This window comes from Colias philodice, chromosome 20 (genome assembly GCF_061535455.1).
Source record: "Colias philodice isolate Cphi_HAF_F1 chromosome 20, ilColPhil1 Martin Lab GWU primary, whole genome shotgun sequence".
NCBI lineage: Eukaryota > Metazoa > Arthropoda > Insecta > Lepidoptera > Pieridae > Colias > Colias philodice.
This window is the reverse complement of record NC_143105.1, coordinates 198,501-214,819: the sequence shown is the minus strand read 5'-3', so window position 1 is coordinate 214,819 and position 16,319 is coordinate 198,501. Positions and strand designations below refer to the sequence as shown.

The window sequence follows — 16,319 nt, the reverse complement described above, 5'->3', positions numbered from 1 at the left end:
AAACGCTTCAATATTTTGGAATCGAATTTAACTGTGAATTTAGCGCTAATAATTAGAACACACTGTATTCACGGCTTCCTTATACACGTAATTGCTGGAAAACACTACACATTCCAAGGCAGATCACTAACATTACACTAAAACACTAAATGTTGATATGTATCGTGGCGACGCGACGTGCAGCCGGCCGCGTAGTGCGCGAGCTACTGCCCCCCGCCCTAGCCGCCCTAGCCGCCCAAGCCCATCTGATATAGGTTAACGATTGCGTGATAACCAGCCTCCCGCCTCTTATTAATATATCCTTCAGATAATTATGATATTAAGACTGTATTTAGGTAATTCGTAAGTGTAATTTACACGAAACTTGGTAATTATAGTCGTGTGCATGTTGTATGACGACTTATATCGCTACGTTGAGTGTGTTTGCTTGAGTTTAAGCTTTCTTTCATTTCCTTTTTACATAAAATTAATTGATATTCCGTATTATAATTAATGAGCATGGTAAGAAGTTTATATTAACATCGGTTTACGTATTTGTAATATTTTTTTACAAACTTCTACATGTACTGTGATTTAAATAATACAAATTATGGTTTATAAATAAAGTAAAAGCACACTTAGATGTTTTGCAGCTATATTGCACAAATACTTTAGTTCTAGTAATTTAATAAGATCTATAATGAACATGAATAAGATCTAAATTGAAAAAAACAACGAATTAATAAACTTAATATTATGACGTAAATAATTTCACATCCAGTGGAACTTAAGTAATTTTTCTTGACTTCGCAAAAACTACGAGGTCTGTCGCCATCATAAACCATACATTATACAGCTCAGGGTTGAGGCTACTGTCTGGTCGATTGTATTTGGAAGTAAAATAAGCTAGTATTAGGATGTTGACAGGCTAAAGTTTGGAACGTGACGTCAGGCCGCGGCCGACCCGTCTGAATTAGTAATGATGTCTACTCCTCTGCTCTGAGAAGCATCGATCATGTTCTATTCGAAATGTGCGAAAATTACCATAAATGTAAATGCAGTAAAATTATATAGTTTTGGAGTCAACGCGCTGTGTCAGCCATGATGTGAAGAGTGTCTATCTATCACTTCTTTAGGTAAAATTCATAATATTGCCTTTAACTTGCTGAAAAATATTTTTTTAATGTTTAAAGATACGGTCAAGCATGATTTTGCATATATTCAGTTATACACGCGGTCAGTGATAATACATAATTAAAAAAAGATTAGAGGATTGACATATTACGTGTCTATAATGTAACAATTATCTACTAAACTCACGTATCTGTATAGATGCGATTGTCATCTGTGAATAGGTATTTATTATGATAAAAAAATTGAGATCTAGACACGCGGCAGCGTGTCAAGCCAAGTAACACATAATAACGACATAACGCGGTCACAGTAGAGGTTGCAGGAAATGAAATAAATAGTAACAGTATTAATTTACTATAAGAAATAAGGAATGATACGATGCAAAGATAAAAGACAACAGACGCGATTTCCAATACTGTCTTGAAATAAGTTTTCGTATATATAATCTAATAATTTGTGTTCTATTCAAAACAAATAGTCTATTTTACAGCGAGCATACATAACCTCTTCCACCTGTTTATACCATTAAAACCTCCGTCACAACTACTCAAGATTTACAATCGCTGTATCCTTATGTGCATTTGATTGTAACCGAAATTGAGTTCTAACGCGGTGTGATTAAGTTCAAAATATAGAATTGGTACAAATCTTCAAAGTAACAATTGAAACTAGTCCTTATGTGTTAAGAAATATTGTTTGTAATGAAATAGGAATGTTTCTGTTACAAGCAGTGGTTAATAGCAAGGACGGTCACTGCGGCCACTGCTCATATCGACACGACCGCGCCTGCTTTAGGGATGTACTATTTCAATTAGATATCGATATTCATAAAATTAAATCGAATTTACTGGGGCTTATTTTACATTCCTTTGATTTTTGATTCCATGAAATGTTTTGATTGAATTTTATAATTAAGTTTTCTATAGCGATGTCGGTATTTTAAAATTATTATTACATTTATATTATTCCTTTATGTAAGGTATTTTTGGTATTAACTATACAGTAGTAATGAAAATCACAGTTTTTACTTGTACAATATGGCGCCTTTGTTAAGGCAGAACTTGATACAAAAGAAAAACATCAATCGCAACACGCCGCAATATTACAGACGGTAATAATACTTTTTAAGCTTTCTTTTCACTAAAATTCTACAATTTTTTATTCATAGTAAAATATGAATTTTTTAAATATGAGAAAACCTGAACGACTTATAAATTATAACTTAGCACGTTGAGTATTTGATAATCTAAATATGGTGGTGGGTAGATGAAATTTCATCAATTGAGTTAAAACTTGAATTAAAATACAGAAACTTAATTTTCCACGCAAGCCGCGGCTAAGTCTAAGTAAGGTTTTTTTTCTAAATTGCCCAAAATTTCTTAAATATATTCCATCTTTTTAAGTCGAGAGACAAAATTTCAACAATCACTTAAAACAATGACACTTTATCGACGCACTTCTCATCCCTTCAAGCCGCGCCGTAGCCGTCTACGCGTTATCTCTACGACCCTTCCGTAGACCCCTCTACGACTCGCTACGCTCTAAGCATAATATTTCGAATTCGTAGCACGATAAAAGGGGTTTTCTTTAATTTATTTGCTGCTTTATTAAACGGGTGGAGTGTAATTAAACCTGTTAGAAACTCTGCTATAGTTTCTTGCATACAGTTTTATCGGAATGTGTAAGAGACCAAGAATTTGGTACCTATTGAAATACTTTAAAGTTCAATATTATGTATTTTTTATTACATTGTAACAACTACATTCGTAACTCATAATTTACAATAAATTCAGAATACAAACCTTTCTACTTTTCAAAATGGTGTTAATACATTAAACACAAATGCGATGAAAACGTACATTTCAAACCATTATTTATGATAATGTTCACGATAGTTTGTAAATTATTTACATTTAATTCATCGTTGAAATTATTAAATTGTAACGAAGCGTGAAATTGTATAACCTATAGTATAATACGAATAGATAATACAAACTGACGCGTCGTTATTATTTCATGTGATTTATTCATACACGTTTTCTTTTTAGCTTTCTCAAAGTAAAATAAACATAACATAACAAAGATTTAACTTATTTCATTCGCCCACATTCTTCATAAATGTATAGGATCTCGCTAAAACTATCTATATCAATTCTAATATGATATTTATTCCACGCATTTCAATTATTTATTATTCCCATAAAACATAAGTAAATGTTCCCACATTTCAATAACTGAATATTCCACATGAAACTCAGTACACAGTAAAATAAACTAAACATTAATACATAATGTTAACTCCCGTTCGTAGAAGAACAGCAGCCTGAAGGCATGAAATAATGAGCTGACAGGGAAACGGGAATAACTTGACGGTCAATAGATTCAAATACTTTCCTTCAGATAGACAAAAGGACAGAATATAGAATGAGCTGGTTCCGTAACTCTGGAGGTATAGAGATCATTTTCGTTTGTTTTCTTTAATTATTTCATTAATAACTCGCCACTTCAGGATAAAATTAATAGGCCACTTCTTATTACGCGTTAAAAATTATGACCTGCGCAGTAGTAGTATGTTAAAATTGCACGAAATATTCAATCTAAAGCGCAAATAAAATTACAAAAATCACACAAGTGTTAATGATTGGCAATTTCAACTATTCATTTGAAGAATAGACAAAAGAATCTTCTCATTTGGAAGTCACTTTTACATAATATATTTAGATAGAATTCAAATTTTCTGACTGCCTACTATACAATTAAAAACGTATACATACACCAAAAAAAACATTATTTTGATAATTTGTAGCGTAAATAATGATTTGAGAATGGTAAAACAGCCATGTTTTGTATCATCTCTATTCCTTCCTTGATAATCCCCAATCCATTTTGACGACTTAACGTACAACTATGTCTACATCCTTTATACAGGTAAGGCAGTCCCTTGCCCTGACCTCAACCGGGATAAAAATAAAATATAGGTCAAGGTATATTATATGAAAAATAATGTATTTGTCTTCTGAAGAAATAATTATCAAAATCGATTCACTACTTTTGAGTTCATCTTTTACAGATAAACCTATAATCAAAATTTTCCTCTCTATGACAATCATTTTAGACAGTACCAACTTATGTCTGGTCCTCGCGTTGCCATAGCAACAAGAATTATTTCCCCACACATTATAAGTTTGGCATCCTTCACGTATTAAAAAAACTAAGTATAACTCCACCATACAAAAATAATAAGATATTACATTAGAAACATAGTACGGGTAGAGTTATTTGTTTCAATCCCTATTCGTAAGATTAGTAAATAATTAAACATCTGTATTTTCAAATAATATAACGATTATTACTAAAATGTACTATTGAACAGTACTTTTCTCATACCCGAAAACAAACAACTGTTTATTTCATTGCCATCCACACCTCAGTATTTCTAACAACTAGATATACAAAGATCACAGTCTACAGTTGGCACATTTTTGTAACTGTTTGCCAAATGAAGTGATACACACAGAATGTAGAACATTACGCAGCTATTACAGCTTATTTAGTCAGCTGGAGCCACGAAAACAGCGCATTGGGTACATTGGCATTGTACAACAAATATCGAATTCTAAGTAAAAATGTAAAACATGCCAACCCACACCACAATTTTAGTGAGTCTATAAAGTAATACAACATTTACTTTTAATAAATTTAGTTACATTATTATACTAGATATAAATAGAGAGACATAAAAACAAAATTTAGTCATTTGTTTTTATAAGTCGTAATTGAAGCCATTTTCAACCACCAACCAAATATCTCCATCACCTCTTTAGTATCCAAACCTGCCATCGATTCATTTTCTATAGGTTCTTTTTCAGTTTTTACCATTAAGTTTCTCCGCTATACATGTATAGTTTCATGGCCGTATTTCACAACAGGTGTAAACCCGCTCCGCTCGTAAACGTTTACCATAAAAACATTCATAAACTCACACACATGCACATACACGCCAACAAATAAAGAACGAATATAATTGATCTTTATTACCATTCCTGAACGTTGCCATAAATTTTCTTGTGTGACTAGTTTTGACGTTCGGTTTTACTTTTTATACGACAATCGTATAAAACACAATAATAATTATAATTAAGGCCGTTTTCTAGCGTGTTTAATTGTATTTGATCCACATAGTTCACAAATAGGTGTATGTGGTAGGTTTCGTAACACAATAAGATCTGTTGATGATTTTATCAAATTCTGTTTATACCAACCTACTGTGGAGCACAGAAGAGACTTGCTATAACTCAGAGACTTGTTGGAAGATAGTAGAACTCATATTTTCCGCTAGATTCAGATATAACTAAGAGGTGGAGACGTTTAATTAAAATCAGTCACAGATGTTTTCATGCAACACAATATGAACGAAGCTTCTGTGGTGAAAATTGGGCTTAAAAATTTGTTCTTGTTCATTGCATTTTATTTTTCCGTTGAGACGAATCCGAACTATATAATATCGTCTGATGTAATAATTTGGTAAAATCGTAGAATGGTGATAAAACAAAAACAAGCATGCATAAGGGTAAAGTAAAACCAAATTACCATCCTGTTATGAAAAGCCCGAACCAGCTTTTACAATGAAACTGTTTTACATACAATAACCATTGAAAATAAACATTGCTTCAAGCAATTATTTTGACAGAAAACAAAATGGTGGATATCAATTAATTGGCAACACTCCGGAGATTAACACAAGAGATTAATTGCACCCCCCGGGAACTGACTCGCAGATACGTTTTATGGGCCGTTTGTTAATTTTTTAAAGTACTGTTTAAATACAATGCCCGGTTTGTGGATTTATGGTATTTTTCAGATAACACGGAATGTAAATTTTGCGGATATATAAAGTACTAGCTTACCGCCCGCGGCTTCGCCCGCTTTGTCTAAAACCCAATAAATTATATACTAAAACCTTCCTCTTGAATCACTCTACCTTTTAAAAAAACTTCATCAAAATCCGTTGCGTAATTTTTAAGATTTAAGCATACAAAGGGACATAGGGACAGAGAAAGCGACTTTGTTTTATAAAATGTGTTGAAGAACGACTTTCATGTCCATAAATTGATATCCGTAAAATTATAGTAAGTTTATGCCTGGAATTAGTAGGTATGTTTTTGAAATTCTCCATGTTTCTGTGTACATATTAAAGTTTCTAGCTAAAATTCCCTACATATATAAAATAAAAAAATCTGAAATATATCGAAATTGTTAGCCAATCCGTGTTTTTTTGTTAACAACATCACCACATAATCACCTAATAATTGTCTCCTTTAGAATTCAATTTATTCTGTAGCAAGCCTTATTTAGATTCCTTCATTCAGGTTCAGTGTTGCTTGAACAAATCCGTATTACGAAGCGCTGAATATCACGGGATTTCCTTTCATTAGATTAGAAAAATGTAATAAAGTTAGCAACTTGTATTGGATGTAAGCTTCAGGTGACGGACGGGTAACTCTTTGTTCCCTTTTTCTGTAGTCTGCTTTTCGTTATTTTATACCTTTATAAAATAACGAAAAGCAGACTTGAAATGTGTATTTTGATATGTTTCTTATAAAATTAAGAAAAAAATAGACAATTTGGGATGAATCATAATATAAGAATTCTTGTTCAGTATAGAGAAATATGTTTTGAAACTTAACTTCCAATTTTAATATTTCTTACGACTTTATTACGAAGTTATTCAATATTAAAATGAGAACCAAAATAGTTAAAATCGTAGAATTCACGCAAAATTTTATTGAAATCAGCAGATTACAAAAAAGCTGTTATACTCACCATTTAACATCAAAATATTAAAAAAGGTTTCACAATGAGCATAAACACCAAAACCTGAATTCCAAATTACGCTCTCATTACCGCCACGGTTAAGGACATAATAGCGGCTTTCGACTTTATTCCCCAAACTATTCACGTCTAAAATGTAATTTGTCAACGAGTCGAAAATCTCGAGGGTAATTATAAATCCATCAATCTTCCGACACAAAAAGGTAAAATCTACCTTTTGCGCGATGCCCGAAGTGATGTTGCTGTGTTCGGACGCGAATTATTCATTTATTGTTTTGTTAATATTAATTATTAATATTCTAATAATAGTGTTCTTATCTTGTAATGGCTTATGAGATGTGATTCATATTTGATTGTTTTCTTTAAAAAAATCTAATATAATTGGAATTTAAATTTGCCAAAATATATAAGTATCTATTGTATAATATGAATAAAAAAAAAACTAAATCACCGTACATGCATAATAAATAGATACAAATAGTACCCCACATAACACCAATAAATGTTTTCTTGGTACCGAAACTTGTTCAAATCCAAATGTTTATCTACTATAGGACAATTACACTGGAACATGTCATCTCTTGGGCCTTCACTCAATTGCATAGAAGTCCCAATGCACACACCAAAATAAACGTCTTAAAACCACCATAATAATATATGTATAGTTAAGTACCTTATATTCTAAAACACAGCATTCATTTCGCAATTTTTCCTGTGCCCATACTAGGTATATCTCACACTTATAAAATAAACACGTACCTTTTCCATGTAGTTGCTGTCTGTTCTCCGTGCCCTTCAGACTCTCAGCGGTGTGCAGCAGTTCGTCCAACTGGGGTTTTTTCTGCTCCAACTCCCGGAGTACACCCTGGACATTAATATTAAAACTATCATTAATAAAAAAAACTATTAAGTCTAAGAGTTAGTAGTATTTAAACATACGTCTTGTTTTATTATTGTGATCGATCCACTCTTTTAATTTTATATGAACTATAAATTGAATTGAATATAAATATATCATTATTCAAGATTCAGAAAATAAATGCCGCTCTAGCAAAATCGAACAAAATCTTTAAAAATCATGTTTTCAAAATGCATACCGTCACGTCACGTCACGTCAGATCACATTACGTCACGTCACTTCACGTCAGATCTCATCACGTCACGTCAATTCACATATTGACGGCTCTACTTTGTAGACACTGCGTTCCGAATTAAATAATTATTTCTACATTTTGTTAAGCGTACATTTGAGTTTGAGTTTCGGTTTAATTGATATGAGTTAGGAAGGTGTTGGAATATGTTTATTATGCAATTTTTATATAAGTAGGAAGACAGAATACATTTTGTTCAACCATACAAAGCCAAAAAAGGTAATTTCAATACTAATAAATCCTCAACATAACAAAATATGAAATATTCTCGTATAGCTCTCTGTATCAACTATCAACATCGCATGAATAAATAAATGGTAAGAAAATAAATGAGCACACAGGTAGCTTTTCCTAGAAATAATATTGGATTGGCGGAAAAATACTGTCTTGTAAGTAATTTGCTTGGATCGATACAGCCTACTTATCTCGAAAAATCGCCCGGAGGCTCCGGGGCTCCGGAATATTTCTACACGATATACATTCGCACTGTTGCTTCACGAAGAAAGATGTTTAAGAAATCGAGAATTTATTCGACGATTCGATTAATCGATATTAGTTTTCGATTAGTATATGATTTATAAGAATTTTTTTATTGCACATTAGTAATTTAAAATATTCCAATAAAAAATGAAATTATCGTTGTTTAAGACGTATTTCAAAATGATTTCAACTTCCTAAGCTTTTATTTAAACCTCAATAAAATTGAATAACATCGTAAATTACATTATTAACAATTTGGATTGTTGTGATGATATTATTCTTATAAAAAGTTAATTCTTCGCACATGTAAAAATTTTAACTGAATAAGTACCTACTTATCTTATTAACCAAATTATTTCTAATGGTGTAGTGCGCAAACAGACGCCAGTAAAATGATAACAGCGCTACGTGGGTTTTAACAAAACGAATTTATTTGACCGTAAAATTTATATAACAATATTTGATCTGACCGGACGGACTAATAAAATGTTATATCTTTCTACTTTTATACTTTTATTTGACAGAAAATTCGGAAGGGATAATTGAAGAGATTAAAAGGTAGGGTAGGGATAGTTCAATATAAACAATCTATATCAGTTATTTTAAACGTTGCTATCTAACTAGTTATAATAAACATATGTGAGGTTTTTAAAGCTTTTTTCAAATTAACAAAATACTTGTCAAAATAAGTTTGTGCAGACATAGTTACTTATGTAGATTTTTTTAGCGAACAACAGGTCATCAGTCAGGGTTAACAAGTGGTAGTAAATTAATGTTATATCGATTCAAGTGTTTCTAGAAGTAGTCTAATTGATTCAATATAATATAATAATATATCTGTGGTGTTTGGTATATACCTCGTAAGTGCAAAAATGGCCATTTTTTGTTTTTTGGCCATCTATACTGATAAAAACGTCCTCTTTCGTTTGGTCTATGTCACATAAGCCTATTGATAGTAGAAATACCTTAAATAGGTTGTATCAAAACCCCTTAAGTGCAAAAAAAAATATTTTTATTTGATACAAATATATTAATATAACTTAACATAGACTAGTAAAACGAATACTCAATCAACGAACGGCCATTTACAACGTAAGAGCACTTAACATAATTAGACCAAACTTGAATAATTATTATCATCACTTAACTTATTTGTACCAAATCAAATAAAATTATTTGAGAACTTAACAGGTCTTCTCTGAGTTCTCCCTTACTTAAATATAACGTTATTTGGCACATAATTTAAATCTTCAGACATTAGGTCTCAAGCCTATTATCTATAAAGAAACATGCATGTGATGCAAGAACTCTTAGACTTAGTGTGTTCAGAAACGTTTACCAATCTTTAAATCGATTTGGTTAGATTGGTAAACGTTTAAAAAGCCAAATAACGATACCTCCACGCACAAGGTTTGATTCTTTGTCTCTTCAAATTCATTCTTTCATGTCAGGGCCCGTAGACAAGGTAACAATTAAAAAACGATAACGAAGTTAGAAAAGGAAAAATGTATGGGATTGATATTAGATAGACCACGTGATCTAACGCGGCGTATGTCAATCCCATACATTTTTGCCTTTTCTAACTTCGTTATCGTTTTTTAATTGTTACTTTGTCTAAGGCCCCAGATTAGAATAGATTTAGAAAAATCGGAGCATAAGGCAACATTTCACTATGAAACTAAAAGATAAAAGCTGTTTGTTTACAGATTCCAAATTTAACTGCATCTGTAGCCTTTTATAAAAGAAACTTTGGACTTTCAATTTAAAAATCCGCAAAGTTACTACTAAACGAACATTCCATTATGTTATGTATGAAGGAATAGCTCAAAGAGGTGCGGATAAAATCGCATCATGCTTATGGCATTTTATTAACCGTTTGGCAGAAGAAGTAGAGTAGCTTATTTTATATTCAGTGTTTTCCAGGTCAAAAACGGTATAATATCTTGCCTGTTAAGCAGATATTGAAAGATTCATTCAAAAAAGAAACAGCACCATCTCCGTTCCCCGAGATAAATGAAAATGACCAGCAATCGCCATGATGTAAAATTAATTAATGAATCTGACTTCTTTCCATTTTCGAAACTATTGACTACCTACTCATTTTATCAAAAGAAATACTGCAACAGACAAAACTACATTTGGTTAGAACTGTATTTTCTGGTTGATGTATGAAAAGTCTAATGACGTAGATTTTAAATACTCTTTGAGTGAAAATGAAGAGTTTCTGTATTTCTGGTTTAAGAGAACTGAGAAAAGATAGAATTCTCCGAAGTGGCTTTGCCATTGGCCTCTAATGAGCCTATCAATATCGATGCTCTGAAATTCAAAGATATCTTAGATCTCCTGCCAATAAGTGATCCAATTTATGATGATTATTTCAAATCATTGTCTCATGGTCCGACTAGAAACAATCTTATGACTTTCAGGACAGTGATGACGACTAGGAATGAATGTTGTAGTGGTACGTTTTACAAACAAATTTTATTTGACTGGATCCAGCTCGTAACTATTTTCAGGGTAAAGACATCTTCTCACAAGGAGAAGACATGACCAGTAATCACCACGCTTGCTCACTGCTGTTTGGTGATTTCAGACCAAAATCTCGGTTGCCATCACGATGTTTTCCTGTTATTAGAAATGATGATGTTTTCTTGTTATAGAAGATGTATCTCTGGTTATTAGAGAATTTACTTATGCATCCGAAAAAGACACATTGGTACATGTCGCCGGTTGATGGGATCGATCCCGCAGCATCTAGCACGGCAGGCAAGCGAACTACCGTGACTTCTGAACCACACACATACACACACACTACTTTTAGGATTTTACTTTGTAGAGAGAGTATCAGAGAATTGCATATTGCACGAAAATCACAATATTTCCTGGCTTTTTTATGAGTACTTATTTGTGGCAAATCACACTCCTATTCGTTTTTGTTGTTTTTATATATGGTTAAATCTATTTGTATGGAAGACGTTTCCCCATAATATTTGTTTTTTAATGTCTGTTTATATCTCCGTCGAAAAAAAAAAGAAAAATCCTTTCCATTAAGGTAAAAATAGGAATAAATACTAATTAAGAGTACAAATAAATATGCTCTAATCCACTTAAGTACACACGTTTTAGACATTTTCACATTTTTTCTTTTGGTACAAACATGTTAAGTAACAATTACTCTTGAACTAGAACATTTTTTTTATTTTTTTTGTAAGTGTTCAAAACTTGAACATAATAGACATTTAAATATCATAAATTTGTTTTACTCAAGTGTTTATTCCGATCTGTAGCAACAGGGTAGCAACCGTGAAAACTTTCAAACGCTCATACCCAAAAATCACCATTTTGCACTTAAGTGGTACGTACCAAATACCACAGATATATTACATAATATATTTTCAGTTCAGGCCTTACACTCTATGAGAAAAAAATTACAGACCATCAAATACTCAACTACAACGTATCTCTAAAGTATATATCTAAAGACATGTTGACCTCACAGGCGCTGATTGCAAGCCTCGCTTACGGTCACCGCGCGTAATAAAGTCACCCAATAAAGTCGATCTTGTGCGAATTTCTGGAAATTTCCCATTACCAGAGTCGACTATTTGTGTGGGAACATGTCTAATATAAAGTGCCTATAAATACCTACCTTATTGCTAAAAGATAGTCTTTAAATATGTGAAGAGTAAGGAGAATAAACAACACTAGGTTCATCACACATGTTTCAACCAGGATTTTAGTTATCAGCATAATAAACGAACCAAGAAATGATAGCAGCTGGATGTATTACCTAATAACATAATTTATTCAAAAAATCAAAGATCTAATTTTCCTCATAGCTTTAACACTGGGCGTTTTTCACATGAATAAAGACTAAGTATATTATAATCTATGTCTGACTTTAATCTAGCTACACATAATATTTCAGCGAAATCTCATTTAGTTATTGAGAAAAAATCATACATCACATCAAACGGACAAAACCATTTTACAACCTCAGTCTATAGGTAATATTAGCAAATGATAAAAATAGTTCATATAACATTACTCCACTTAACCACAGTAAAAGAAGGTTAAAATTAAAATGACGACCGAGCTTATAAAAAATTCAATTAATTTACGAACAAAGCTCTTCTTAATGAGGTTACGATGTGAAAGCTCCCTCTAGCCCGTGAATGCAACAAAAACTATTTAATTCTCGCTTGCAAGTTATTTATTTTCGATTCTTAGTGTATTTTGTACTTACAGACTTTCGTATGTACAACATGAATTTCAAAATATGCCATTAGTAGAAAGATACGATTTAAATGTAGGTACATTCTTGTGTTAATCTTACAAAAAAACTTCAAACATTCATTTCATATTAATAGTCATTTCCTTACTGTCAACTACTGTTATCATTTTATAAGAAAAAAATGCATTTGAAAGTCAAACTCGAAGATTTATTTATTCAATTATACTTCTAGAAGCACTTTTGAGTCGTCAGAACATAGTTTTTGATTTACCACCGATTCAGAAATCAGTTCACGAAGAAGTACCGGCAAGAAACTCCGTAGTTGCTCTTTAAAAATCATGTTTTCATTAAAATTATTGTCCTTAAGTAAGATAACACTGAAAATTCAGTATTTCCAAGCGAAGTCAGGGTTAACAGCTTGTTCAATTATATTTCAACTAACGTGCATATAGACGACAATTTCCCGTTCACTCCAAACTGCATTTCCCGCAAATTACACGCGAAGCACTCTTTGAAAATCCTTTTTGTTGAAATATATTCGTTTCGAAATACTACACTCATGTTTCTGTTTATGGAATTCTAATATTCCTATGTAAGAGTTAGACAGCCCCTTTGCTCTCGGAATAAAAGGGTAGAAAGTAACTAATATAGAAAATCTATATTCGTTATCTATATTGATTGTCCTGTAATTTTATAAGATCAAGATGTACAAATAAGTAGCTCATTAATTATTTTTGTCCATACAATTAAAGAAGTTTACAAGTAAAATTCAACGCAAGATATTCTTTCAATATATTTTTATCCTAACTTGTAATATATTATAAATATTATGCCAAGTTAATAAAACGAGTTGTAAAAGTCGATGCTCCTGTAAAATACATCCGCAAATCATTTCCCACGTCCACCCTTAACCGTGGCCGTGAGCGGACTGAAAAATTTACAATACAATCAAGATTGAGTACTACAATCGTGTGTCATGTTACAGGTTACCTAGCAACCGCCCGGCTTTCTGTGAGCTGCATTGCGCATGCGTGAAAATGGTGGGGGTATAGTGATGTGTAGATATCGATGAAAATATGTCGATAAAAATTACAATTTTATAACAATTCTATAATAATGACGATAGTAATCCTGTTAAATTTCCTGGAAGTAAAAATAAGTAGCTAAGATTTCAAAATGTTAATTCAAGTAAAATAAAATTTATTGATCGAGAAAACAAATGAAAGGTAAATCATAATGACGATGCTGCTATTTCATACACAGATACAAACTATGTATGAGTTAGAAACTATGTATGAGTGAAAAATCCGGAGCTGCATAAATGATGGCTTTTATCAATCAGAAAGAAAGAAAGAAACATATATTTATCACAGACAATTATTCAAATAATATAACAAAAACAGTGCCAGAAATGTTGTAGTATATTTTTTTGAAAGATAATAAATTCTATGGGTAAAAGTAATGAATTACTATGCATAAGTTAAAATAATAAATGGAGACTTGATAATATCGATGTTTTTGCCATAAACATTTTTATCACGAGTATCGATAAAACTGTAAGACTTCACTATTCTTCACGCATGCGCAGTAAAGCACATCTTGGTATATAAGAGCTATTACGCACTGTCGACCAGTCGCCGGCGACTCAGTCTCTCGGCGACCAAAACAGAGAAACTAGGGGCAGGAAACCAAGCCGAGCGACAGTATTCTAAGTACATTCGTGCTGAATCCGGTCCCTACAAGAGTCGCTACGACAGTCGCTTGCAGTGCGAACGCTCCCATTTGAAGCCGTGCTTCTATTGGTCGCCGGCGACCGCCAGTCGCCTGTGCGTCGCCACAACGCGGCGAGTCGCCGAGTCGCCTGGACGACTGGCGACTAAGTGCGCAAGCCCCTATTTAAACTATAGTAAGTCACAGTCGCCGGCGACTGAGTCGCCAGCGACTGGTCGACAGTGCGTAATAGCTCTTAATCGAGAGAATCTATTTATTGGGTTCAGTTTTATGACTGCAATTGCAGCGAGAAATACTGGGTAAAGAGCAGCTACTCTACAGTAAATCTCTTTATATGAATATAGAGGTAATCTGTAAAGCCAATAGCAGTTTTACTGGGTTTAAATCTTTAAATACAAAATCTTCTCCTTTTTCCTTGATTACTCTACTAGCTATAAAATTCGTAGACTTCAGTGTTCAGATTAATTCAGTCAGATTTCTCTAGATTTATCTATACTAATATAATAGAGGGAGGGAGATTTTTTGTAAAAATGTTTGTAACTCTGGCCGGAATTGGGTGAATATTTCAATAATATAATCACAAAAGATATAGAAATACTTGATTTTGCTCGCAGTTTAGTTCACAGGTCGCGCGCAGTTTCGCGTTGCACAATCAGATTTAAAAACATTATTTCAAAAGATATCAACGAAAGATGCTGTTGATAGATGACTTTAATAATTACTTTAGAGTATTCATGGAAAAAAATGAAAGCAGTAGGTATAAAATATATTAAATTTCGTTGTTAGCTGATAGGAATAAATATTAATTCGTTCGTAACATTTTTAATGACCTTTTTATTTCCTGAGTAGGTGCATAATGCCATCTAGTTAGAAACTATGTAAAATAGAGAACTTGAGTAATACAGCATCAGAAAACAGTGTTGTGTTATAGCCTGTAGTATAATAGATTTAATAAACAATATAATATAAAAAAAAATACATTACAACATCGGTTAACCGCATTAACTTCATTACAAAACCGGTGTTTTTGACAATAACATTTTGGTATATTTAGAAATGGAAAGTTCTCGAAATTCGTTCTAAAGTCCTCCTTTTGTTTGTGTTCATGCGGTAAGGCCTTGGGTAAGGCACTTCACACAGATTACGTCAACGGATATTAAATTTAAATACTAATAAATTCAGTATAACATAGAAAATGGATTCTAAAGAATTTCCAATGCTGAAGAAAAAGCTATAAATAGATAAACTCGAAAAGGAAAAGCTTTTGTTACAAAAAGTCGATGAAGACAGGGAAAAATTACAAGAATAATATTGTTATATGAAAAGTGTGAACGTTTTTATTACAACGAAGAAATAAAAAATGTTTTTGTTCATCTAAAGATGATAAAGGCAGTGATTTTATTCACTTTAGTATATAATAAAGAAATCCTTGTCCTAATTGTTACAATATATCGAATCAAAAAATATCATAATATCGTAACTTTCCTTTGACGTGTTTTTATCATTTGTCAGTTTGGATTGCCATTGTTTTGAGACCCTTTATATTCATTGAATTTTTATTTGATATTAAATGTGAATGTGAGTTTAAGGGCTGATTTTTCAATCCTTGGTTAAAACTTATTCGTCGAATAATATTAAAAACTACCATTTTAAAAACGCCTTCTAAGTAATTGCCCGTATTTGACAGTTTACGTGACATTTTAATTTTGTTGTGTAATACTTTATTGGACGGATAAGTTTTATTCAAGCATTGAAAAATCGGCCCTTAGTCAAGTTTC

At 32.2% G+C, this 16,319-nt stretch overlaps 1 protein-coding gene across 4 annotated transcripts in view; it reads right to left on the bottom strand.

Moving 5' to 3' along the window:
- The window catches only part of Dys (Dystrophin), a 433,719-nt gene that overhangs the window by 292,126 nt on the left and 125,274 nt on the right, over window positions 1-16,319 (bottom strand). For all 4 annotated transcript variants that reach the window (XM_089707820.1, XM_089707817.1, XM_089707818.1 and 1 more), the window contains one exon: window positions 7,705-7,810. In XM_089707820.1, coding sequence (XP_089563946.1) covers window positions 7,705-7,810 — 106 coding nt within the window. The remainder of the gene's footprint in view (window positions 1-7,704; window positions 7,811-16,319) is intronic.